General features: G+C 40.4%; 1 protein-coding gene and 1 long non-coding RNA gene across 3 annotated transcripts in view; both read left to right on the top strand.

Moving 5' to 3' along the window:
- Nucleotides 1–14091, top strand: part of nsmfa (NMDA receptor synaptonuclear signaling and neuronal migration factor a) — a 44923-nt gene extending 30832 nt beyond the window's left edge. For both annotated transcript variants that reach the window (XM_030085052.1, XM_030085051.1), the window contains 8 exons: nt 2060–2190; nt 3118–3201; nt 3298–3331; nt 4219–4289; nt 4452–4531; nt 5254–5356; nt 9493–9568; nt 12718–14091. In XM_030085052.1, the coding sequence (XP_029940912.1) occupies nt 2060–2190; nt 3118–3201; nt 3298–3331; nt 4219–4289; nt 4452–4531; nt 5254–5356; nt 9493–9568; nt 12718–12815 (677 nt within the window). In that variant the 3' untranslated portion in view covers nt 12816–14091. The remainder of the gene's footprint in view (nt 1–2059; nt 2191–3117; nt 3202–3297; nt 3332–4218; nt 4290–4451; nt 4532–5253; nt 5357–9492; nt 9569–12717) is intronic.
- An 838-nt stretch (nt 14092–14929) lies between these two features.
- On the top strand, nt 14930–27487 carry LOC115383154 (uncharacterized). Its single transcript, XR_003930641.1, has 3 exons — nt 14930–14940; nt 26259–26385; nt 27475–27487. It is a non-coding gene; the product is annotated as an uncharacterized LOC115383154 (long non-coding RNA).
- The last annotated feature ends 37 nt before the right edge of the window (nt 27488–27524 follow it).

Below are 27524 nucleotides of genomic sequence, written 5' to 3'. Positions count from 1 at the left end.
TTTTTGGTACAAATCTTAAACATTTTAGTGAATTGAATGTTATAAATTAATGTTTCACTGTCAGTAATCACTAACTGATCAGTATAATGGAGTTGCTGATGTTATATATATATATTGCTTGTTACATTTGTTTAAATGTGAAACCAGATGTAGAGTCTGTGTACAACTATTGACTTTATCCGCCAAGGAGCAGCTTTGTTACTATTCTACTAAACTCCTGTTTACTGAGGCGGGAATATCTCATTAATCCTGAAACTAACTCAGTCCTACAGACAGCATCATGATAAGAGTAATTTTACCTTCAGCCTGAAACTACAATACTTGTGAGTCATTCATAACCTAAAACTAAAAGTGATTTTTACCTTCATAAAATCTGTCTGTGTGTTGGTATTTTATATCAGCTGTGTTTCTGCTTCTTGGATGTTTTCATTCTCCTGTAATTCTGCCTTTCGAGAAGCTCTCACGTTTAGAATTCAGAGCATTTTATTACAAATCACTGAACTCGCTTTAGTCGTGACTGAATTAATGAATCATTCATTTGACAGGCCCACACAGACACTTCAACAATACCACAATACCACAATAACACAGCTTTGTGTACAATATTAGGGCCTTAGTAAACGAGACAATGAAGCGTAAGACTGCACAAGAGTTGGTTGCTTTTAATTTCCAGTAAATATTAAAACAGCTACATTAGTTTTAGGTCAAACAGGAGTAACTAATAAAAGAACTGCAGTCTGTGCTGTGGATCTCTTTCAGTCGAGCGATGATGTGATATTTTGTCCTGACAGTTTTTCAGCTCACTTCCTGCTTTTGGCAGATCGAGGCAAACTAACGCGCAGATCAAACGAAATCTGAAATCCGCGGACACTCGCACACGATCACACGTCCAAACTGACTGTCTCTGCCGTTGACTCTGACCCTGTCCATCTGTCTCCTTATGACCGTGGGTCTCTCTTCAACTGTGTGATCCTCTCTCTTTCTGTGAGTATGTCCTCCAAGCTGGAGTGTGCGTCCCCGTCCACGTGTGTCAGCCGCTGCAGATGTTGATGCGAGGGTGTGTGTGTGTATGTGTGTGTGTGTGTGTGTGTGTGTCTGTGAGGCCTTCAGTATATGAATCACCACACTGTTTGCATGCTGTTTGTCTGTCTGGACGTCTGATTTTATTCTTTTTCTCTCCACCCTCATCAGTGTTTCAGTGTTTCACGATGTGTCAAAAGATAAATGAATTGTTGGTGTCTAATGGTGGCTGATGCCTCATTCTTCCTCTCTTGTGGGAGAAAGGCAATTGTTCTCTGTTATTGAACCTCTGGAGGCCCTTTTCAGTCATTAAAAATTCATTTTGCTGATCTTTCTCTCCTCCTCATTCTCCTCTAACTCCTCTTTCACAAACACTTCAAGCGCATGGTGTTTTGTATTGCGTAGCAACAATAAAGTTGACATTCATGATAACCTGGTAGTTACTGTGATAACAGATAACTGTCAGTTTACATAAATGATGTTTTAAAGTTGTACAATATAATATAGGATGTTAGAATTTCTCCCATGAGCTCACATTGTTAACATTCAGATCATAAATGTTTCCGTCACAGTAGATGATCAATATAACACTTTTCAGAAAGCCATATCACAAAGATCCAAACTGTCACATGGACAGATGAAGGAGTAGAACTCCATCCCAGCGCCCACTCAGACGTCGGAGGGTTGCAGACAGCATCAGTAAACACATGTATCAGATCATTATGGAGCAAACCTCCCATAAAACACAGTCTTTTTTTCTCTAATCTGTTCAAACCTGAAGTCCTGCTGCTACACTGGTGATCAGTCATCTGACTCTGCTTCTCGCCGTTCCATCTGTCATCTTCCTCCGGCGCTGACACCTTTAACCATCCTCCCTCCTCTCCTACACACTCACCTCGCTTCACTACTTGGCCACGACTTTCCTTCACTCCAAAGTCCCTCCCTTCCTGTGTCATCTCTCCGAGCTCCCGCCACCTTCCCCCCGACAGCCCCATTATCTCAGCCCGGTCCCTCACCTGTGTCTTCTAATCTCTTCCAGGTGGAGAACTGCAGACTTCCTGCAGCACTCTGGACGAGGGAGGCCTCGACGACAATGTGGACTGGGAGGAGGAACGGGAGCTGGAGCGGCTGGCCTGTGAGGGGGACGACTTTGTTCCTCCCAAAATCATGGTGAGAGATCGGCGCCGGATCGATGTGCTGCAGAATGAAGCAGCTAATGAGTCAGCGGGGAATCCGATTTCTTTGTGCACCTAAAAAAAATGAAAATGCAGTAGAGAAGTGTGTTTTAGTTGAGTCTCACCTCACAGTGCACGTAGACTGAAGGTTGTTTCTTGATAAATTTAACTAATAAGTTAAAAAAATGTGTTAAAATATTAGAGTATTTCATAAAATAAAGATTTTTTATTGCCTTTTTTATTATCACAGTAAATCATCTTTTAAATGCTTGAAACGTGTTAGTTTATTTTCTGAAAAGAAAAAATAATTACATTAAAATACATAAAAAAAAAAAACCTGACCTTCTCAAGCATATGATTTTTTTTTTAATGTGAGATGAACCTATATATCAATTGTTTTATTTTCCATTTAATTGTGCAGCTTCTTCTTGATCTTACAGTAAATCAGTATATCTCTGCTGGTGTTGTTTTTTTTTTTTTTTATACCTTGTTGTTACTCTAAGACCAAAAAAAGGACAACTGTAACCTTACATTTAGATTTATTTTTAATTTTTCTCATTTTACAGTCGGGGATATTGAGTATAATATCTTAAACAACAAAGAATTTAAATGGCTGAATCACTAATATTTAATCAAATGAAAAACAGCACTAAATTACAAACAAGAGCCAGCTAAGAGCCTGCTGCTGGACGGAGACATGATTTACAGGCACAGTGCCTGAAATGCACTGAAGGCATTTCCTCTCACGTCACTGCATACGACACAGAGCTGCGCATTTCAAACAAAGGGGCTGTGATGAGAATTTCAGTGCCGCCGCCTTTCACTGTTCATTCCTCTTCCTGTTTTCCTCCCATCTCCCACCTTTTGCTTTCCTCACGTCCAGTCTAACGAACTAATCCTCCCCTCTCTGCTCCACCTGCAGCTGATCTCCTCAAAGGTCCCCAAGGCGGAGTACGTTCCCACCATAATCCGCAGGGATGATCCTTCCATCATCCCCATCCTCTACGTGAGTCAACCATCTACATATGCTGCACATGTTGTACTGTCGACATTAAAGCTGCCCACACGTCTAAACAGTCTGTAATTCTGCGTTTTCCTTTAGGACCATGAACATGCAACCTTCGATGATATTTTAGGTGAGTAGTTCTGTGGACTGTCTGTCGACATTTCTTCACCATTAAAATAGGCGAGGGAGTGTGCTATTCAGTGGATTCAGAAATTTCAAACTTCGTTGTAGTTTAACGGTCCAAATGCAAATCTTGGAGTCAACATTCACTACTCAACGAAAGTTTAAATTAATTATTCAAACAGCAAGCAGATAGTTAGTTACCTGTGAAATACTTGAGAGGTATCGATAAAGAATCACATTGTTTCCTCCTTTTTCCTGAGTTGAGCTGTTTGTTGGAGAAGCGAATACTGACCGCTCACTCAACATTGTACTACAGGGGTCAAAGGTCAGAAAAATAGCCCGAGGGTGAATCTCTCTTGCAGGGAAATCATATCACTCGGTTCTGGATAATACGGTGTATTTTCCTGGAGACCAGCGCCAAACCCTGCAAAACGACTGAATGACTCCTGAAGATTAGTTTGCATGAAGCCTGAAATTGTTGTTAATTATCTTCAGTAGATATTCCCTGGAGTTTTAATGAACTCTGCACTGAATGAAGCTTCAGCAGAGCAGCTGAAAGGATGCCGGTGACTATTATTTGCACAATACAGATTTCAGATCTCCATGTGAATGTGTCTTATTGATCTGTTTTATTTCACGGTGACATCTCCTGCTGCTGCTGCGAGTTCCACGCTGTTGAGTTCAGTTTAAATGACGTCTTTGGGCTTCTGTCCCCGCCGCCTGATATTACACCTGTACTTGAACTCAGCCTCCAGAGGCTTCCTTTGTTCACATCTCTCCCTCTCTCTCGCCGCGTTGTCACTTGTCTCTTTATATTCTGCTTCTCTTTCCCTCTGCCGCTCCCTCTCCTTCACATCAGTCTCACCCCCCCTCACTTCTTTTTCTCTCTCACAGAGGAAATCGAGAAGAAACTCACAGCTTACAGGAGAGGAAGCAAGTTCTGGAGGATGCTCATCTTTTGTCAGGTGAAGACACTGTATACGATGAAGAATTGTAGGTTTTACTTGTTAACTCCTCACTATGCTGCAGTGTCGTAAATGGTTGTTTGTATACTCGATGAAATCAGTTGGAAAAGTGAAAAGAATTTTAATGCACAGTAACAATTGTGTTGTGTTTAATTCCATCAGGGAGGCCCTGGTCATCTGTATTTACTGAAGAATAAAGTGGCAACCTTTGCAAAGGTGGAGAAGGAAGAAGACATGAGCCAGTAAGTTTCTGGTGGACTTTTATGCTATACATTCTTGCACATTAAAGTTTTTATTATGAGGACATTGATTTATTTTGATTTCATGGCTGTAATGTTGTCAGAAAATGCACAATGAATGGAAGCTTCTCCCTTTTTTTCTGAGATAACTTCTGTTTTTAGTATTTATTCAATATTACCTTGTTTCTGCTTAGTACTGTGATGCTCATAAGTATATGACTTAGCCTATTTAAGGACATAAAACTCAATTTCCATGATTTTTGGTTGTTTTGTAACTATACAGATATTCTGAACTGTCTACCATTATTATTTCTAAGTATTCATGCCCAAATCCGGTCGTCAGGACAAGAATATAAGGGTTATTATTCCGTGTCCTCTCAAGAATACACAGCTTACTTGGTTAAACTGATTCGCCTCATGTTTGCTGCTGGTGCTGTCACAGGACATTCATACTCTTATGTGAAAGTTAAAACATCAGAGACGCTGTGCTGGGATGGAGTAACACGCTCTCTTTGTTTGTCATTTATGAGTCCCTCTATGACTGCTTTGACTCCTGCATATCTCCCGGGGAAGACTGTTTAGTGGAAATCTCAGCAGCATACCAATGAAAAAGTGTCATGTGATCAATGTTTATTGTCCACTGGATGGAGGGCTTTTTATTTGGATTCAGCCAACTTTTCACAAAAGAAGCTGTTCAAGTCACTATAATCCTCTGTTTATTTTAGATTCTGGAAGAGACTCAGTCGCTTCATGAGCAAAGTCAATCCAGAGCCAAACCTGATCCACATAATGGGCTGCTACGTCCTGGGGAACCCCAACGGAGAAAAGGTATTCAGATATAGTGCACAATATACAATATACTCACACAAAAAACATACACACACAGACAAAACATGGTGTCTCAAGAAACATTCTGCACTGCAGTGCAGAGAAGCTGGAGCAACACAGTTTTAATGAAGAATAACAAAACTCACTCACTTTTTTTAAGTGAGTTTGAACTGTATGATACTGAAAGAAACACACTGTTATGGTGTCCCACTGAAAACATCAGCAATCATCAGAGAATTCTCTTCCATTTGAAGGACCTATATTAACAATAGTAACATTTTCTAATTCTCTCAGTGGACCGTGCTTGTTGATACTCATGCACATCAATAAGTCAGTCTCAGCGTCGTCACCGTTGTATTATTATTTTATATTGATATGAAAAGATATACTGACGATGGGACCATGGTGTAGCTTTAGCTTTAGTCCCATACACTTCACACGTTCTCCCTGTGCATGTGTAGATTGTGTGAATGAGTGTGTGTTTCTCTTTGGCCCTTGGATAGGCTGGTAACGGGTCCGGTGTGTATCCAACCTTTCACTGTATGTTAACTGGAAATGGATTCAGTCCTTCCAACCCTAGCTTGAAACAATGCAATTCTTAAAGATGAATGGAGGAATCAATACACTGACAATCGTGCTTTGGACCCCTGTCTTTCTAAAGCACACAAACATAGGAGGAAGAACACATTCAACAAAACTTCTAACTAGATACACTGCAAACCGCGCAAGTATATGACCAAGTATAATTGTCTTAAACTGAAGCAAATAAGACTTTCTCTGCAGCTTGTTGATACTGATTTCAAAGCTTTAGAGGCTTGAAGTTTAGACTTGCTTTGGTTTCCTGTTTTTTTTTCTCCCTTGCTCAGTTTTCACTCTGATTTACTTACATACTTTCATTCCCCTTGTCACAGGCCTGTGCTTTCATATTTCTGCTCACCGCCTCTGTTTCCATCCGATAATCAGCATGCCATCCTCCTGGCTGTCTTGATTTCCTCCCGTCTCCTCTCCTACCTGTGCGACTATTATCTCGTATTGACTAATGTTACTGGATGGCGCCGAGCGGCTCACAGGCTGAATGCCGCCGCTAATGTCAACAAATAGAGCCGCGTGCACACATAGGAAAACAACCGCGCACAAACAATCTGGCACTCGCATGCAGACGCACACAAACACCACAGCCAGCGGTGTTTGTGTGACCTAACTGTCTGTTCCAGTCACGTCTGCCAAAACCGCTTTGTTATATAAAGCGGATCTCTCCGGGGTTGATGGACAGTCTGCAGTACAGACTGCACATCAGTGCTATCTCCTCCCCAACACAAACACACACCAGCGTTTGTATCTGAAGTGTGTGAATGCAAAGCAACAAAATTGGTTGGGTTTTTTTTCCTCTTGTCTCAAGAGTCTGGCTCCGTTCCTGAAGCTCAAAGTGATATTTTCCAACCAGAGACTCAGAGAGGATGAATTCATTCAGCACCTTTGTCCAAAGAAAGTTTTACCTGCTTTAACCTTGAGACTTGTTTCTCATTTTCTCTTTACAACCTCTACTAGTCTGACTTTGGTATATGAACCTTTTATACATTATGACATATTTTCCAATTAAAAATAGAAAGGATTTTATCAATCATGTAAACCGGAGCTGCAGGGATTGACACCTGCTTCTTCAGGAAGTAGAGTTACGCCCTGCCAGTCCATGCCAGGTCCTGAAATGTCACGTACGGTGTTTTTTTAAAAAGCATGTTGACTCTTAATCTGTACTATTGCTAATGATTAGGCTGCTGTATTCACAACAACATAATTTTACAATAATACTTGGAACGTGTGTTTGCATACTCAGGCGAATTTGAGTGTTTTTGGAAACTCCAGATGACAGCAACAAATACTGAGCATCAGCAGTGACTGATAAAGGATGATGTGCAGCTATGGTCAAAGAGCATCTGTGTTTTCATATATACACATAACTCAAGTTAACTCAAGAGTGACAAACTTCTCCCTTCTTTGAAAAATACTTTGGTTAATGTCAAAGCAATCAGGCTTTTAACAATGACATTATCTGATTCCATTATGTTTGTCACCTCGATAATCATTCAGAGCTGTTTGATTGTAAATGAAGCGACACGCTGTTTTCCCAGCTGGATGAATCCTTCCAGAGAAGCTCAACTTTTCCCCTCATGCAGTTTAACCAAGTGTGGCGTCTGGCTGGAGGACAGGAAAATGAAGGTAGAGGATACGTATGGAGAGCAGCAGCAGAGCAGGTCAGACAGGGAGTCTGACCCAGTTTTCACCTCATGGCAGATATCCAGAGACTCTCCGGAGCGTTTTAGTTTTGTCAGCACTAACTCTGCATCTTGTTTCGTCCTGGGAAACAACAGCCGCTGTTAGCTTGCGAGAAGCCACCCAGGACGGACGACCCAGCACGCAACACGTTGTTTGTTACGCGCCTGCAGCTCTTTTCTGCGCCGCAGACGAACCGCACCGCCTGCATGTCCCCACACATTCTGCCTTCCACATCAGACATCGAGCCGTTTTCTTTTATGTTCTTCAAAGGAAAAGAAAACACAAGAAAATAAAAGCTTTTCTATACCAGCTCCGTTTTGAATCATAAAGTGGGAAACTGAGGCACATTTGCTCTTTGATTATTCCTGACATGCGGAGTTGTGCATGACTAAATTCAAGAAGAAAATCTGTAAGCTTTAATTTGAGTATATGTGGGTGTAATACTGTGACAGTGAAGCAAGAAACTACTCAGAGGAACTATAGATCCTAAAATAGACCTTTTTCTCACATTTAGTTACCAATTACTTGTTTCCAATCTTGAATAATCCCTAAAAGGCAACGCATTAGTATGGACGACCACGATTGTAAGACGGCTCAGTTTTATAAATATCATATCTTGGGGGAAAAAAAGCTTTGCAGTCCAAAGACTAACAAAAAAAAAAAACAAAACTCTGCTTTATTGAATATATACTGAAACTCATTGGCTTGAAAGTTTAGTTCTGCAGTGACGGAGGCGGACTCTCCATTTCCACCAGGAAAATGGGAGACTTTCCATGCCTTTAGCCGCATAATAACTCTGATTATTTTAATTCTTTCTTTATGGTTCTCATTCATTGATCATCCTTCTCCCATCTGTCTGTAAACCACTTCGAAGACCACGGTACAATCTCCTCTCACTGTGTTTTTAGACTCCTTTTGCCCTGGCTCTCTTTTTATGTTGCTCTCAGGGGCACAGTATTGTTTCTAGCAGATTGGCAGTTGTTCTAAGCCTCAGCTGCATTGATGATGCCCCTCCACGATGTCCCGGTCAGCAGCAGGAGTGATTTCAGTAACAGATTCATACAATGCAGCACAGAGCGCCACAGGAGATCCTTCGTTCCTGTGGCAATAAGACTCTGTAACTCCTAGCTGTACATAGTGTTTGTTGTGTTTTGTGGCTTTCTGCTGCATTGGTAAAGGACCATGAGAGAGAAAAGGATGGGACAGATGCAGAGCTTAACAAACAAGTTGCCATTGGACAGTAATGCAATGAGGCGTTTGCTTATGTTTGTTCTATAGGGAGCATTTATAATGCAAAAAACATGGGTTCGAGCAAAGAACCCTGTGGAACTCCACGACTCACCAATTTAGCACTCTCTGTTTAGTCACTGTGAAATGTTTCACTCTCTGTTGTATGAAGTTCTGATCAATGGTAGTTGTATTCTCTGAGGAAACGCACATGCGTGCATGCGGGCACACAAAAAGTGTAGTTCAATTAGTAAGATCTGACTTTCATTAAATTTTATAGGGAAGCTCCATGTCGTAAACCTTCCTACACATGAAGCATTTAAAAGGAGACGCAGGGAACTTTTACAAGCTTTATTGATTCATAAAAGGAAAGAGGCGTCATATGGAAACCTTAAAGAGAAATGAACACCTCTGAAACTTGCTCCCTTGTCTCTTTTTATCTCCTTGTTACCTGCAGAACATGACAGTGCGTTTGTCTCCTTGTCTCTTTGGCAGTAACAACCTCAATGTATCGCCGTCCCCCTGTGCTTCTCTGTGTTTGTGTGCTGCCACTAAATACACGGGTCGCCCCGCTGCAAGCACATCCAACTGCAGAAGGATTAATTGGCGTTTTCTTTCTTATCTCGGCCCAACAGCTGTTCCAGAAACTGAAGAATCTGATGAGGCCTTATTCTGTTGAGTTCGAGTCACCGCTGGAACTGTCGGCGCAGGGTGAGTTCAAACATGCAAATGCACTCACACATGCACGGTGATTCATGCGCGCTTACATATGCTTGTGTTAAGATTGAGTACATATGAAATGTTGTGGGCATATACCATCTGCTCTGCACTGACAACTGGAGGAGGAATCCACTCTCACAGCTGTGCCTTATGTAAAAATTCTGATTTATAATCAGTGTCTCTTCAGATTTTCTTCTCATTTCAAATACGTTCATCTGATTTTACCAACTATTTCTTTTCATTTAGACTCAGTCAATACTTTGAGTGAACCATGATGGCTGAGGCTACTATAGACCTGTACACACACACGTTGGAACATTCCGAAGAATAGAATTATAGATAAAAGTCAACCAGTGAAAAACTTTACAGACAAATAAAGATGAACAACTTACAGCAGCACACAAAAAGTAACCAAGTACCACGGTACGCAGTGTGCACAAGAGAAAGTCGCACTTTGTTGAGACACACTTCTTCGGCTCGCTGCAGGGGAGAGCAGGGACATGCAGTCCTCTGTTCACTGATGGCTGGTATCAAGCCTGTATTTAGTGCTAGGAACAAGCAGCGCTGTTTCACTGATCCAGACCGTCTCGTCTTTACCCCCTCACACATGTTCCCTTTCTACGCTTTTCTCTCTTGGTGGCAAAAAGAGAAAAGTGACATGCTCACATCACACTGATGATTTGCACACCGAAAGAGAAAGATTTCTTCTAAAACAAAATCCAATTTAAGTTTTTCTCCCAAACAAATTAAACTGCGGTGAATAGAATCTTCGGTATCGGAAGTAAAACAGGCTTTTTTTTACACAATTCTGCAATATTTTCACTTTTTGTTTTATCTAAACACAGCAACAATGGCATCAGGCTCATAAGAGACACACTATCAAAATAAAGGCCAAAATAGAGAAAGCAAGTCAGACAGTGTGGCTCTTTGTTTATATGAGTCAAGCTCCAAAAACACTGATAGCATCTTTCATTAGATCTTTCCTGCCTCATAAAAGGCCACTTTTTTTTTCTTTTTTTTTTTTTGAAAAATCCACACACACTGCTCTGAAAGACTCCTTGAAACATTTTTTGGAGACAGATTCATAACAGCAAGAAATACTGCCCGATAAGATGAACTGGGCACCATTTAGGTTTGATGTGAGATGAAATAAAAACCGAACAATTAGTAGGATTTGGTGAAATCTAGTGGCAAGGATGCAGATTTCACCCTCTCTCGAGCCAGTTTTTGGTTTGTTAATTTTGAACACAACACTTAAACACATAATCAACCCAAAGCATTTTAAAAGAACAATATAAAACAGTAGACTTCACTAAAGACAGAAACTTTTCTGGACCCTTTACATGAAAACCAAAGTTATTGGAATATTGTGCCAATATAAATCTATCAAAATGTGACCAGATTAAGTTCACTGGGGCAATCCCATAATGCTTTGCACTGTGACGTTTGCAGTTTGTGACATGGAGCTACAGAATCCCACAACCAGCTTTACCCTGAAGCCCACCGATATCAAAAATGGAATTAACCAGAGTTACTGTGCTTGTGGTCCATCTTTTTTCATTATGTGAATCTGGACTGACCAGTTGAGCCTTGCCTTGAGCTATTTTTTTCGAAACACAGACGTGTGCACACGGTCACATCTCAGACTGTCGGGACTAACCCGATGTGCTGCACATGGACTGCAATTGGCTCAAAACCCCAGAATACACCACTGCCTCGGTCTCATCGAAATTTCCACTGGATGGTGTAAATATGATTAGAGTGAAGTGTTTATATGGAGCAAATTTAATCGCGTTAATTTTGGTCCATGTAGCCGCAGCTAATGTGTGCTTTTCTAAATCATGTTCGATCAACTTCATTTACCACACGTGGACACGAGGATGATCAGTGGGAACAGGATGGACCTGAGCTCAGTTTTCAGCTTCAAGGCTTCATGCTGTGAACACTTAGGTTGTGCACGTGATTTGTCAGTTGTTTTTTTTTTTTGTTTTTTTTTTTTTGATAAGACTTTTTTTTTTTAATCCTTTTTTCACACTGTCATTATGGGGTATTGCGTGGAGAATTTTGAAGGCAAAAATGAACTGAAACCATTTTGGAAAGAGGCTGTAACAAAACAAAATGTGTAAAAAGTGTAGCGCCGTGAATATTTTCCAGATGGACTGTTTGGACATCTGTCTCAATATCACAGAGCACAATGATTCAGAAATTCACACTCATTTTACTGTGTGTACATAATGTGTTGTGATTTGGTCCAGACATTTTCATATTTTCATACTGCCATTACAGGTTCATTCCCAACTGTTGCCAGAATACACTGTGTTTACTTACAGCTAAACAACTCACGAGGTTGTAAAGAACCAATGGCCACTGTACATTCTCAGAGAATAAACATGCTTGTTGTTTTTTCCCTACGATTAGCGTTTGGTTAGGTTAAGCTGGTAAGACCCTTCGCTTAGCTTGCCCTCTTTTCTTTTAGCCCACATGCTCAGATAAGGGACTCTTTCTGCAACAGCAACTGCCTGGAGACGTAAAAATGCAAGCTAATACATCCATCAGCATCACATTTGACTTGGAATGACAACGAGTTGCTGTTTGAATGTTTGATGCCTGAAGTTTGCATGCACCTCCTATGATACTTGTACAACATGAGATTTGAACAACATTCACTTGCTAAAATTACTTTTTTTTTTTGGCAAAATAGGCAGAAAAATTCATCACAATAGAGACTTTGTTGCCATGCAAGGAATGGGTCCCTCCTCACTTTAGCAATGATTTTGTAATCAAACACTGAAAGCAAAGTGGAGCTGATCAAAGAAGTGGAACAGCTGCTGCACTCAGGGACTAACATACTGAGGTCATCTGTTGAACTTTGTGATTTGCTGAAACTAAACTGAGAGAAATCTGAGACAACCATGAGACTTCTTTACAAAGAAATTCCTGACAATTTTTTGAACATTTTTGAAATTCAAATGACACATTTGCGACAAAGTCCTTCCAGGCTTTACAGTCTGATTTTTATTGGTTGCAACATTTTTAGTTTCCAGTCATCATGAAGACATCTTGGTGTTGAATTAATATGAAAATAGTGCTAAATGCCTGCCCATTAAACCATTTCTTCTCATTTTTTTTTTCCCTTTAAGGCAAAGAAATGATTGAGATGTACTTCGACTTTCGCCTCTACCGCCTTTGGAAAACTCGCCAACATTCGAAACTCTTGGACTATGAAGACTTTTTGTGACAAAGACACCTGGATAATGGGAGCAGCAGAGCCCTCCAGTGCCAGAACGAACCTGTTGAAACTGATCCAGCAACTGCGCATTGCTCCACTGTAGTGCTCGGCCCGTCAAGTCAATATACACAGTCACGCCTGCTTTCATCCTGGAGAGGGCTGGGAGAGGACAAGAGGCAATAGCAGAACAAAGAGGCTGAAGATAATGTAAATTATGCTGTGCCTCTGCTCTCCCTCGTTTCCAGAGTGAGGATAGCGGACTACTACTGCAAAAATAGCCAAAACATGACCTAAAATCGGGAAAAAGCCAGAGACAGCAGGACTTTCCACATAATATTCACCAAATCTGACTGCCGCTTGAGTTCGAAAGTCCGAAATTCAAATGTATAAAAAGGAAATACCATTTTTGTCATGGCTCTGTTGCAAGGATGTACTCTTTTGAAGTCGACATGCTTCAGAAAAATTGTTCAAAGACATCCAGTCATAATGTGGTTCTGTGTTTTGATTGGACCCCTCAGATAATCTCACATCCTGGAAACATACAGACACATAAATAACCCATACGTCGATGTGTGTGTATATATATCACATGAATATATTAGCATAGCTTTAGTCATGCAAATAATACTCTACATGAGATGAATGAGACATCATTTATTTTTGATGTGCATTGTTGTGCAGTTTCATATGAAAATAACTCAGGTTTTAGCCATGAAGTAATTATTCCGTTTGTCGATCCTATCAAGATATTGTATTCCTCATCGCCATCACTTTGAATGAATGTATTATCTTTTTAGAAAACGTGTCTTTGGTTTACGAACTGAACTTTGTGATTTAGGGGAGGAGAAATACAATGTGCTGAGTTTTTTTTTTTTTTTTAATGTGCGTGTTTTCCATGTTAAACGAAAAGAAAACATGCCGATGTGTGTATTTTCTCCTCAAGCAAAAACGATCACCAGACATCCTGCTCACGCGCATCTGTATCATATGCATCAGAACACAGAGACTCATTGTATGACTCATGATGTCAAGAGGGATGTAACAGCCATCCGAGCTCTCCTGCCCCTGTTCTGGAGGAGAACTGCGAATCCCTCCTGCTTACGTTGCAGAAGGTTCAGGCCACTTAGCTGGCCCCCGTCATTACCGCTGGCCGCTCTCGCTCTCTGCCAAAACACTCCTGGCTTCGCTCAACCCGGCAGCCGAACGAGCTTCCGCCACCTCTCACTTCTTTTTTTTTTTGTTTTTTGGGCCGTGATCCAGTTCGAGGACCAGAGCTCTCTGAACTAAACAGATCTGCCAGCAGTTTAGGCCGGTGACAGCGTTCTGCTCCCTCCCTCTGCCAGGTGTACCGAGAGCGAGTCTGTCTCAGACCGCCGCGCTTTCAGAGTGACCTCGGCAGACCTACACTGATTAAGGATGGTCAAGCGCCAACACACACACACATACACATACACATACACCAATGCGAGGGCTGTTCAGAACACATTACGAGTCGAGTCAAAGGGTATCGCCACGTTAAGGCTGCATGCTCATTGTGAGCCGTGTAACAACATTTTGAGCAAGGCTGGCTGCAAGGCCAGAAGTTTAAACTGCAGTACACTAGCATTTACAATATCCCTTTAGATACCGCAGGAAGGAGAGAAAAGAAAGTCATATACTGGTAAGGTTGCAGCGCTGTTACAGTGCTGGTATATGGTTGTGCCATGAATAAACCACTAGATGTCTTTAAATCTGAAAGAAGGGCTTTTAATTTGTAACGGCGACAGGAAGCTGTGGCGTCGGGCTGTTTCATCTCTGAGCAGAGACAGGTTGTTTTGAAGTTGCTTTTGGAGTCCTGTGAAGACAGAATTATGAGATTGTTTTCTTTAAAAAAAAAAATGATCATAAACAATTGATTCTTTTGTCTGATCTATTTTCAACCCAGTCTCCAGAGAAAAAAGTTGGTTTCGTCTGCTTCTGCAATCCATGAAAATGTTGAATATTTAAATTTGTCCATTTTCGAGACCAACTTTTTTCATCAGTACAAAATAAGGCAGGGTACAGAATGGACACGATGGTTCATATCCTCAGTTTTGGACATTTAACTGCAACAACTTTGCCAAAACTATATCATCACGGCAACAAAAGCAAAGATGTCATTAATGTTGTGACACAACTCTCGCACTCTTGGATTAAAATATGTTGTCTATGTTACTTAAAGTTGTTACAGAACTCAGTTGATAGAGTAGTTTGTCCACTGATTTACAGTCTTACCAAATCTCATAATCTTGGCCCATCCGTGTGTTAATTAAAGTGTTCTTGGGCAAAACCCTGAATGTCCAGATTGCTCCCAATGGAGTTCTTACAACTCACGACGGAGTGTAAGTGTGTGTGTGAATGAAATATACAACTGAAGGCAGTTCACCATCTGATGTGCAGTATCGAATTTTCTTCACAGCTTTTCCATGATTTACAGAAAATTACTGTACCAACAGTTTTTCCTGGAGACTTGGCAAACAAAAACACGTTGGGTGGCTCTGGGGGTTTGATTCCTTCGAGAAAACGCCTCCAATAGACAGCATGTGTTGGTTGGTTTTGAGTTTGAAAGATGGGGACGTTGGTCTAAATCGGGCAAATCTATTTGAGTATGCTTTTAATTTTTATTAGGGAAAGTGTGGGATTCAAGATTTATGGGTCTTAACATGATAGTTTGACTTCTATGAGTTTACTTCTGACCTTCATTTTCATGGTTTTTAGAAGAAGATCAACTTTATGAAGGGGAAAATCACCGGAACGCATCTATAACAGCAATGACTTATTGAACAGTTCATTATCAAAAGTATCTGACTCCATGCTAGAAGTGACACTACAAAACAAATATGTAATTATTGATTAAAAAATAGGGGATTTTTTAACATCGCCACTTGAATTTAAGTCTGTTTTTCATTTAACTTCCTGTTATGTTAGGTGGGATTTTTGTCTGGATTCTTCTGTTCATTATAATAATAATAAACTGAAAGAACTGTTAAAATCTATTTTCCGGGAAAAAACAAACAAGTGATAGATCACAAAAAATACACACCGACAGATGATTCAACAGTGAAGCTAATTCTCAAATACATCCCTAGTCCCAAAGCACAAATGACTCAGTGCCATGGCCTCCACGATCAAATTTCTCAGGTTTTTCCAAAAAAGAACAGCAGAATTTCTTAAATGCGCCAACAGGAGGAATCACTCAAAGCATCAGACGGATCAGTGGTTGAAATACCGCTTTTGATTTAAAGCGACACTAAGGAACTTTCAGTTTTCGTTGATTTTGGCGGCGCCAGTGGACAAAAGCGGTAGTGTTTTGCCTGAACGAATACTACAGTTCCCATGAGGACTAGCGTGTGGCGTCGTAAAATGCTGCTCGCGGTGGCGTGCTGTCGGACTGAACTCGCCTTCATTTGTTTCCAGTGGCTGTGTGAAGGACGGAGAGCGACGAGGTAATGAATCTAATGGTGGCTAAACAATGTTAGATCATGATGTGACGCCTGCTGTAAAGCAGTCCGCACATTTGGAGTTTTTTTAGTGTGCAGGGTTCCTACCACCCTCCTCACAGCTGCTTAGTCCAAGTGAAAGCAGTACTGACGCCCTCAGGCCGTGACAGAGGGGTCATTCAACTAGTTGTAAGTCGATGTATCATCACAAAAGATATTAAAATGTTTTATTAAGGTTGAAAAGTTAACAAGTGTCGCTTTAATTGAGGAGAGGTTATAAACCCTGTAGCAGGTCAGTTACGTCACGGCCAATCAGAGCAGTTTCACATCACCAGGAAAACTCCTCGCCGTCTGCAAATCTTCACGTCAAATCACTGTTGAGTGCTTGGAGGAGAAAAATTAGCAGTTCGAACGGGGAAAGCTTTTAGACGAGCGCGGTCGAAGCTCTGCATACATACAAACACGCGCAGATCAAGACACATCTGTGTACGGTAAATACTTCTCCATCTGTCATGATTTGTGTGGGTATGATAATAGCTGGGAGTCCCTGCGAGGGACTTTGTTCTGTTGTTTTTGTTGAGTTCAGGTCAACCGCTCCCAGAGTGCTCTGTATCTCTCCACCAGCAGCTCGGGTTCGCCCTCTCTGACATTGCATCGCTCACGACACGGCTTGTGCGGCGCAGACAAGCGCTTCTCTCAGCCCGAGTCGTCTCGTACACGGTCTCACTGCAGATTTGATATTCAGCAATTACGCAACCTGTCATTTCTCCGAGCCGTTTTAAATTCCAGCCGAACGTTGGGTTGCCAAATCCCTAAATAGCTGCTGGGCTTAATGGGTTTTTATGTTTTTCTCAGAATTTCATCCTGGGTTTGTTTTACAGATCAGAAACATGCACAGCAGTTTGTTTGTTTATTTTTTTTTAAAGGGTTGCAACAATTTGACAAAAAAATGATAATGAAGATCTAAATAATCTGGAAGGAAATGACTTCCTTATTTTTGACTGTTTCAATCATTGATGAAAAGGCCATGATGTGAAGAGCACTCTGACTCAGGAGTTTGAGAGAGCTTTTTTTTGTTTTCTTCTTCAGCAAAAAAGTAAAAAAAAAAAAAAGAAAAAAAAAAGAATAAATCTACATTTCACCAGGAATCTAATTAAAGATGCAAATGTGTCTGGTTGTGTGTGCTGTGTTGTTTGTTTGGTTCATTTTATTTGAGGGGATCAGAGGGAAAAGCAGCGAGGTGCAGGAAATATTTCTGGAGATGGAAGTGAACAAACCCCATGACTCTTCCTCACTTCAGACATCAGAGCTGCAAAGTCATTTCGGCTGCAACAGCTTAAAATAAAATCGAGGCTTACCGACCTTCAGGCTGCAGACGAACAGCGAGGATGTGTTTCGAATACTGCGAGAGCTTCTTAAAAACACCCTGATCAAACCGTTTAAGCTAAGGCTCATGCATCACCTTTTTCCTCATGAACCAGTCAGATGAAGAGCGTGTTACCATCCATCCATCCTCCATACTAGTGTATCGAACTCAAGGTCAAAGAGTTACACACACTCAAAATCACACCCGTTTCGGCTGCTTCTGGACGGCGAGAAGTCGACACACATACATGTCAAATGAAAAGCTTAGTGCACGACTCCTGATGTCTGTAACGCCACCTGATTCATGCAAAACTTCAACAGGAGGGAGAAAAGTGGACAGAGGTGGTTGCTTTGAAGTGCAGAGTGGACGAAAAAGTCTCACAAATGTCTCGGAGAAAAACTCAACTTGGCTGACTCTCAGTGGAGACGCAGGGAAACTTAATGAGAGGCTTGTCGACAAAAACAACATGAAATATGTTTTAGGTGGAGCTTATTATGCAGATAAGGTGCTCCTGATACTCAATGGAGTCGTTTTAAGGTGCTTTATCTTTCTGTACCAGAAAAGCCTTGGATCCATAATCTCCGTGCACGTTCTGCCTTCTGCACGCCGCTTTTCTACTTCTGTCTTTCTTTTCTTTCCCCCCCCATTGAAATAAAATGGCAAATTAGCATTAAGCTTATTATGCAAACATCTGAGGCTGTTTATAGTCGACTGTGATCTATGAAGCTCCATCAACAGCAGGCGTCGATTGTCCAGAGGCTTCTCCCCAACGCAGCTTTTTCCTTTTATCCGCATGTGGCAGGAGCGAACATGAGGGGACATTGCTGAGTGACAGCGCACGGAGAAATGAGGAAAGCATTTTGTTGAACGCTGGCTGTCTAACAGTTTGCAGTTAGTCTGTCTCCCCTGAGTCTCTAACGGTCGTAAGAAAGCTCTGCAGAGCGTCTCCCGAGGCTACGGGACTGCAGAAAGGATGAAAAGGCAGGTCCGGTTCAACACTGACTGATAGCACAGGGGACTTCAGCCCCCTCAAATAGGCCTAATGACACCACTGACCTGAAGTGTATGTTTGATGCTTTTCGACTTTTAAATAGATTCAAGGAGCCACCTCATTGTGCTTTCGCTTCTTAAACTTGCTCTGTTCTTTATCAGTATAAAGCAGTGGACTGTACAATGGTAGGGGAGGTTTTCACTTTCTCGGGATGAGAGAGAGAGATTCTTGTGTTGAATCATGTCTTTCTTACACAGTTTTTAAAAACTCTGTAGCCAGCTGTTGTGAGTTAAAAACAAATTTAAAAGGAACATTTCTGTATAATATTTCTTGTATCAAACAGGAATCATACAAAAGTACTTCAGTAAGTACATAAGGAACAATGAGCTTTTAAAGCAGCACGTTTTTGTTTCAGCAGAGAGATTTCACCCGAAATTTCTGAAGAACTATGTGGAGAGTCTAACACAGTCAAAGAACAAACAGATGACTAGAAGGATAACAAGACGGCCAGGGTTTGGTTTCAATTTGAACCTCTTTATGTTTTCAGTATTAAAAATATCACGGCCAGCTTTAGCTGTTTTCAACAGTCATACCGATAAAGTTTTGTACTGAAGTGTGTTTATTTCAAATGATGAATCATTTTACCCTCCACATATTTGTTTTTATCACGATTCCCTTCTTCAAAATTTAATAAATAGGTAAATCAATAATGTAGTGAAAAGGTCAGTCCCTGAACCTCGGATTGTTTTGCCTCAAGCTTTCTGGCTCCTCACGGGGGAGGGCCGGCCCAGGCTGTGAAAATCACTGGTTTAGACATCATAATATGATGAGCTGTGAAGTAGAAGTACCAACCCACATGGCTTTTGAATGAATTATTCCCGACGCTCTTCAGAGAGAAAGAAGCTGATTAGATAAAGTCCACTCGACAAGGACGGAGCCGAGTTTCCCATTAAGCGGCGTCACATGGAAACAAGTCGGTAAGCAGAACGTGTGCTCTGCAAAAATCAAAGGCAACAGCTAATGTGGAAACATGCCACGGAAACCTTTCCAGCCACCCAATGACACACATGGCAGTGATAATGCTCGCAACATAAATATTCATATGTATTCACTCAGGAAATAAGCCCCATGAAAGCAATAAACAACATCCACAAATTAGCTCAGCCACTCTGAGATGGGAGTCACTGCAAGAGCAAAATCACACAGCAGCACGGAGGCCGAACTCTGCACAGGAATCAACACAGTAAAAGCATACAGATCTGCTTGGTGTAGCGGGGTTCGTCGCGTTTCACAGAAGGTGTCCAGGTGTCACAGGTCAGGAGGCAGCAGATTCGGAGAGGAGCCATAAAGACAAGACCGACTGATGATGGGCGGTTCGACGCAAATGCCACTGCAGCAGAAACGGAGCATTTAAACACGTTTGAGAAGGTGCACTTCATATACGGCAGTCTGTGGGTGGGAAATGAATCAGCGGGAGTAATTTCCACCTGCACGTAAAGGCCACACATTTGAGGACGGACGAGAGCTTAAGTACAAAATTATTGAAAACAATGTGCACTCAGCGTGTGAAAGAATGCAGCGTTCACTTGAAGCTACGTCTTGCTCAGGTATTAATTGCCGACCTTTACCCAATGATTGCACCACTATTTTCATTTGCTGGAGCATTTTCCTTATTTGAGCAGAACAAGAAGTCCAATGCGAGGTGTTCCACTTGTCCATTAGCTGGCATGTTGCTTTCAAACCCAGTGTTTCACGAGATCCTGGAATAAAGTTTTTTAAGAAGATTGCATGCTGCTTTTGTAAAACGCGTTACAGTTAATTCACAAGTTACGGAAAATGAACAGTAACTAAAAAAATAGTCAGAATTGTATCATTTTTTAAAGGAAACAAAGTATGAACTAACAAAGGCTTAAGATGATAAGAAGCACAAACAGACAAAGTGCCGGCACACAGGCAGCAGCAGTCAGTTCTGATCAAGCTGAGCTGGCAGTTCTGTTAATTTATCACAGGGACTGTGGATCCATCCTGGTCATAAAGGTGCACACAGTTAAAGATCAGTAAATGGGAGTTTGGTGACATAATAACCAAAAGATAACAAAGATAACAATAACTGAGAGACAGCAGCTCTGAAACTCGTCAACTCCTTTTCAAGTAAACAGTGAAAACTGCAGAATTACTACAAAATTCATGATCTTTTTTTTTTTTTTGTAAGTAATTTATTATCAAAGACAACATAGCGTTATATGAGGGATTTTTCACATCCCGGCAGGGCTCCAAACATGTTTAGAAAATAAAATAGACTGTTTGTTGACTATTTTAAATAGCTGACAACTTTCAAACCCTTTTTCCTTTGGCTTTTGAAAGTCCCTCAGGTGGAGTTTGATCTGAACAAAATGTTCAATGTCTGTCTGAAAAAAAAAAAACAAACTGAGTCCAGTTCAAGTGAGTAAAATTACTTTTTTGAATTGAGGATTGCATTGTCTAGAATACAGAGATGTTTAGTTATTGTGAATTACCGTCAGTTGAGCGTATCTATGTTGTAGCTGCATATCAGGGTGAGTGTTGGAATACAAGTTGCAGCTTATACGTTCACATACGAATACTGATAGAAATAAAATGTCTTAGAAGAACATTATCATCACTAAATCCCAAAGTCTTTTCTGTTCTAAATAAATAACTAAATATATAGTTTCTGGTTGCAGTATTTGTATTTGAAACTGTATCCACATCTCATCACAGTTAAAAAATAATTAACTGTGGGAATAATGTCATTCATCGGAATCGGTTTTGTTTTCTCTGGGTTTTGTTGTTTTCCCCAGCAGCTGCTTGTTGCATTTGTATGGGCAGAAACAGGTTCTGCATGTTTCCCGGGGATGCTCGTTGCATTATTCAGGGAAGTTGACAATGATCAGGAAGGAGTGTGATAATCCCTAATAATGCTAAGTAGAGAGAATAACAGGCTATCCAGACACAACTGCTTGAATTTGCTTGAAAGGATAAGTAAGGATGTATTTGAATTTTAACTGTATAGTTTGGAGAGTATATGCTCACATGTATTACTAACATACACATTTATTTATTTAACTTTTTCCGTTTCAGAATGTCACCAGCACAGAGAGGTGTTCTTTACAGTGAGCAGGATGAGACTGGTGCCATCACAAACGGCTACAGTGATAAAAGAAGTTATGCTTCTAAATCAACATCAGTGAGTGGAATTCGTCTGAATGACCCATACGCCTCACCTACAGCTGAGCGGATGGAGGACGAGGAAAAACGGCCCAAATTCCAGTGGCTGGACGTCTATTGTTACCTGAACGACACACCAACTCTCTATTCCCGGGAGAACCTGAGATCCTACAAGACTCTGGGTGCCTACAGCTGTGTGACAGATGATAAAAGAAAATAAGAGTAAAGCTGATCATCTCTATTAATCAATGAATGCTGCCATCACCTGGAGTAAGGTTGTGTCACAAGCTTCAAATACATGGAATAAACAGGGTATTATTATATTATTATTATTATTGCTGTTATTCTACAGTACTATGTTAAATCCTACACCATTTGTTTTCTTGTGTTCATCTAACATCTATTTTATTCTGTATCCAGAGTTGACAGATGAAGGCATCAAGAAGCTGAAACTACTGGGACCAGTCTGGACTGCAGTGACACACACGCTGCATCAGAATCTGACAAAGATAACCAGGACCCGCTGGAGCCACTGGCAGCTCCGTGCGACGAGAATCTGAGAGGCCTCTCCTCAACTGAATTGCAGGAGGAGAGTGATGAGACATTTTCCAGGCTGAGAAAGGAAATGACACAGGTGAAGGGTGTGAACATCGAATGTATGACTGAAAATCAGGCTTTATAAGATTGCTGCTGTTTCATGTAGGTGAAGATGTAGATCAATGCACAGAGCTGCACACACAGATAGCCAGCATAACAAAACAGCCATGTTTCAGTTATTCCGCTAGGAATTCAGTCTTTCATTCTTCTTCCAAACACTTTGTCCAAATTAGGGTCACAAGCCGATTTCGCTGACTATGGGCAAAGGCAGAGTAGTTATAGAGACAAACTACTACCCAATCATTCACACAGCAGACAGTTTAAGGACACCAAATCAACTTCGAATAGATGCATTTCAAGTAAGGGAGGAAACCAGAGTGTGCAAAGAGAGAACATGCAAACTCCACACAGAAAGGTCCACAATCTCAGACTTTATCTGAGTACTGAACACTACACCACTGTGTGGAAGTCAGCGTTTCTGCAGTTTAAATTTTGGACCTTTAGACTTGTCAGAACTGGTGAAGTGTTTGTGATGAGTGGTGGAAATTCCTGAAGTCTTCACTTTGAGACAAAATAAAGAAATATGCTTCATCAGACCAGCTAAAACATCATGGTATTTCAGAGAAATGTAATCCTTATGTATCATTACTTTATTGTCTGCAATTACAGTACTATTCTTTGAAAAAAATTTTTTAATGCTAATTCAATCCTGTAATAACCTACTTTAATGCTGCTAAAACTACTGTATATCAAGATAATGGCTCCAATATAATGATTATAGCATGGGCTTCATTAAACAGACCAACATTATTCCATTATTGGCCTTATTACATAATTAGTTGTTACAGACTTAATAATGCAAATCTTTTCTTTAAAAATTACTCACGTCATGAATGATGTCTGAAGTGACTCATTTCCGTCTCACTTCAGGTACTTTTAGCAGGTTATTCACACAAGTCATCAGTTTTTCCCGCCGCAGAATTGCCAGCAGGATCATGTGAATGTTACAATAATGTCTTTATACATGAGAAAATGAGAGGCTGCAGAAAGATTTAATCCAGAAACCTAACGATTCTAAAGGAAGGGGGCTGTGTGTATGATGGAGCGTGTGTTTCTGCAGAATGCTGATCAAGGCCTTTGTTGTTTGGTTTGGGTGCTTTTATTTTTACCTCCAACCAGTAAACAATTAACTGAGCGTGACGACCGAGGGCTCCCATTCTGTCACAATCAGCACTTCACGTTTGCTGATGTGGGGGTTTTCGGCTCCCTCGTGCACCCCAGCTGGGAGCGCAACACAGAAACCAGTTCAAGACCTGGGTGAGCCTCCCAGCCCTGTTTTTTTTTTTTACCCAGGATCCTACATGGCCAACATTACATTGTGCTGTAGTGAGCAAGACTGTGATGGATGGAAGCTCCAGGGGACTTTAAGCAATCCAAACCTGCCCTTTGCTTCGACGCTGATGTTTTCAAAGGTAGAAAGGCTGCTAATAAGGTTTAGGCTTTACTTTCACACACTTGCAAGATGTAGCCAAGTACATTATTCGTGTGCAAAGTTTCTGTTACTTGCTGTTACTACGACCTGCAAACTGTGTACATCGACTTTTACCGCCTGGAAGGTGGGGTGGGCTCCAGTCCCCTAAAGTGGCGTGGATGGATAGTGGATGGAGTCCTAAAAAAAGAAGCCTCAAGATGAAATGTGAATGTTTGACTACAGAATGAGAGTTGTTTCACATGAACTGTAATGCATCTCCAGCTGCACAAGAGGTCAGTGTGGTGCTTCTTCTACTATATTAAAACACCTGTGTACTAGAAGGATACTGAGCTCCCACCAGTTCACTGTTTTAACCCTTGAAAAGGCATTCAATAGACTCACTTATAAGATACGGGCACAGCTCATATCACACATTTTGGATTTTTTAATATAAACCCTTATAACCCATTGTAAGTCATTTAAATGTGTAAAATCAGCTGCAAAGCATAACTGCATGCATTTCACAATTTACAACTTAAAATGTTCTCTAAATTATATAAAGGACACATCAGAGACATTGATGTTTATGTGATTAGCTGTGTGTTCAGTGACTGTAATCAGATTTGTGGTTTTAAATTTTCCATATAGATGCATTCATCAGGAGTTCAGGCAGGAAGTGAGCAGCCGAAAACATTCAAACATGTCTTATGTATTGGTCAGTGATTTATTATACATAAGTTACCAAAGATGCTCAGTTTCCCAATAAATGATTAAAGGAAAGAACAAGAATCTTTTGAAGTTATGAACCACTTCGCAGAATGACTGCATATAATCAGTTACTTAATATTTCAATCTAAGTCAGCCTTTTCAAAAATGTCTCGATAAAAATAATTTGCACAGCATGAAAGAAAAACAGAATAAAGTCCATTAAATTTGGATCATATGAAAGAAACTCTGCTGTGGCAGACATGAAAAGAACACAGTGTGATATTCATTCAGCCTCTCCTGAGCCTCATGTGACGGTGCACAGCGCCCACTAGTGGCCCCCGAACACAATGACAGCACCACAGGGATTACAGAAAGGCAAATATTTTATTCAAATGATGAACAAGATACAGTATGTATAGAATAACTAGTTTTCAGGCCCCGGTTTCTCATGTTCATGCTATATGACAATACAGTGGTATGCATTCAGTATGTTGGCATGCGTTTAGGGGAGAAGAGCCCCCAAAGCTCTCAATAAAACCAGTGACACTAAACCATCTGTGAACAATAAAGCTCAATCACTCAGCCTGTCTTGTGTAACCACAATGAGCAGGTGCATTGAAACAAACTACAAGTTTAAATATTGTATATATAAAATTTGTATTGTACAGTTGTTGTTGTTTTTTTTCTTCCTTGTGGCTGTCACTCTGCATTCACACTCAAAACGGCCCTTTAGTCACAAAAGTCCATCTAAGCCAGAAAGAGTAATTTGTCATTACTGTGAGGTAACAGTTTAAATATTAAATATTTGCTATCATCACATTAGAATTGCACTTCACATGATTTTTCTTTCATAAAATCTTGGTGCATTCGGGAGTAAAAATAAGAGAGGAAAGGTCGATCTTCCCAGCAGGAAAAACGTGAATGCTGTTGGAGTGAGAACTTTCTGGGAATTAACCTACTGAGAATGAAGCACGTGTGTGTCAACAGGAGAAATAGCGTTTTTCTGATGATATACGTGTCTTAAACAAACCTCACAGAGTCAGATTTAATTTGCGTGCATGCAGTGTTTGCCAGAAACAATAACAATGACTTTTAAAAGCACAAATTACATCCGTGCGTTAGCTTATATGGGCAATGATGTTTACAATTTATCTGCAGATTTGTGTGCAGTAAACATGTTAACCAAGTTTTACTTTGTAAACTGGGAAAATGGATCTTTCCAGTTCATGAATGCACCATGTATGTTTGACTGCTCAGCTTTGGATCTGTGAGCAGAAATAATGAAGTCTTTGTTGTTGTTTTTTTAAGAAAAAAAGATGGCATCAGTCAGCCACATACACAAACCTCTGCATCCAGCCACTGAGTGTGCACGCTGTACATGACAATCTGACAGGGCGTACTGTTGCACCATTAAGATACATCATGTGCATAGTACGAGTCATAAAAACAGACATACCGTAGGTACAGTTCAAAGTGACATGCAAGTAAGTAGGTAGAAAAAAATAATTCCAGTCCCTTTTAATCATACATTCAACACGCGAGTGCTGAAGTCATTAGTGCGTGGAAGCATTTAAAGTGAGATTCAATCTTGAGGACACATGTTAAGTGACTACTTATGCAGACGCTAACATACAAAAAATACAAATAGAGGGAACCGAAGTGGGGAGAGGAGTAGTTCAGAAGAAGAAATATTTGCAGAGTGGCCTGCACCTCCAACCAAAGATGACGACACGTTTTAGCCTCTACGGATATGTCATGCATAGATTTGTACAAAACGTCTGCATCTGCAGAACTGCTGCCGTGTCAACCTTCCTCCAGTAGCCAGCTCCAATAGTTCAATAAGTTCATTTATTTTCTGTAATTCTACTCAAAATCAAAAATATTTTTTTTTTGGTGTCCTGAAATGTGCACGTTTAAAATAACATTAGTAATTCTTACAATACGAAACTAACAAAACAAGAAAAAAAAGGACTAATTTAAACATGAGGTTCAGTTTCAATTTGCACACAGACAATCACTTTGAGAAGTGAAACAAACACATGTCACAGGTTTAACAAAAAAAAAAAAAAAAGGTTTAAAGCTCTGTTGCCTAAACCAGCGTTCCCAAACAGGAACACGACAGTCTCTAATGGTAGACTAGAATATAGGAGTTGGAAGGATTTTCCTTTAGAAATAATTACATAAAAATGACCAACTATGCATCATTCCTCAATTCCTCATATTACATTGGAAAAACCCAGAATGTAAAATTACATCAACTTCATTTTACTAGTTGAAAGCAACATTACAACATACCTACAGGTGCACTTCCAAAACACGAACAATAAAATAAAAAGGCTTTTTTTTTATATAAATTATATTTACACTCACATTAACAACAAAACTCAATCATTTAGAAGAAAAGAAAGGTCTACAATGCTTCACTAAATTTGACTGAATTTTCTATTCACTGTTTTTTTCTTTTGGAATTGCACCTGTAGGTATGCAGTCATGCTGTATTCATTCAGTATGGAGCTTTATTGTGTCCTTCAATACTGTTTTTCCATTTTCTGTATTGTGCTCATTGGATGATACTCAGCTGGGGAAAAAAAAACACAAGAAGGGAAACAGAACAAAAGAAGTGCGAGAAGCACTGGTCTAAGCAATAGCATAAATTCAATGACAAGTAAAAAATATGACCTTAATGTTATTATTCTACACAGTAACGTCGCACCACCACATTCAGTTTTTGTCTAATATGCATTAGGTAGCTCCATGAGTTTAAACACCTAAAATTATTCACCCGAAGGAGAAGATTTTCTAGATTTTCTAGATCTGCTAAAGAAGGAAACCGGGATTTTTTTTTAACTGTCATGTTTTTGCACTGAAAATGAAGGTGATTGTTCACAAAGCACAATGTCAACTGTTTTAAAGCTTTCTATTGATTGAAATAAGCATGAGA

The sequence above is a fragment of the Salarias fasciatus genome, assembly GCF_902148845.1.
Source record: "Salarias fasciatus chromosome 7 unlocalized genomic scaffold, fSalaFa1.1 super_scaffold_4, whole genome shotgun sequence".
Taxonomy (NCBI): Eukaryota; Metazoa; Chordata; class Actinopteri; order Blenniiformes; family Blenniidae; genus Salarias; species Salarias fasciatus.
This window is presented reverse-complemented; position numbering and strand designations above follow the sequence as displayed.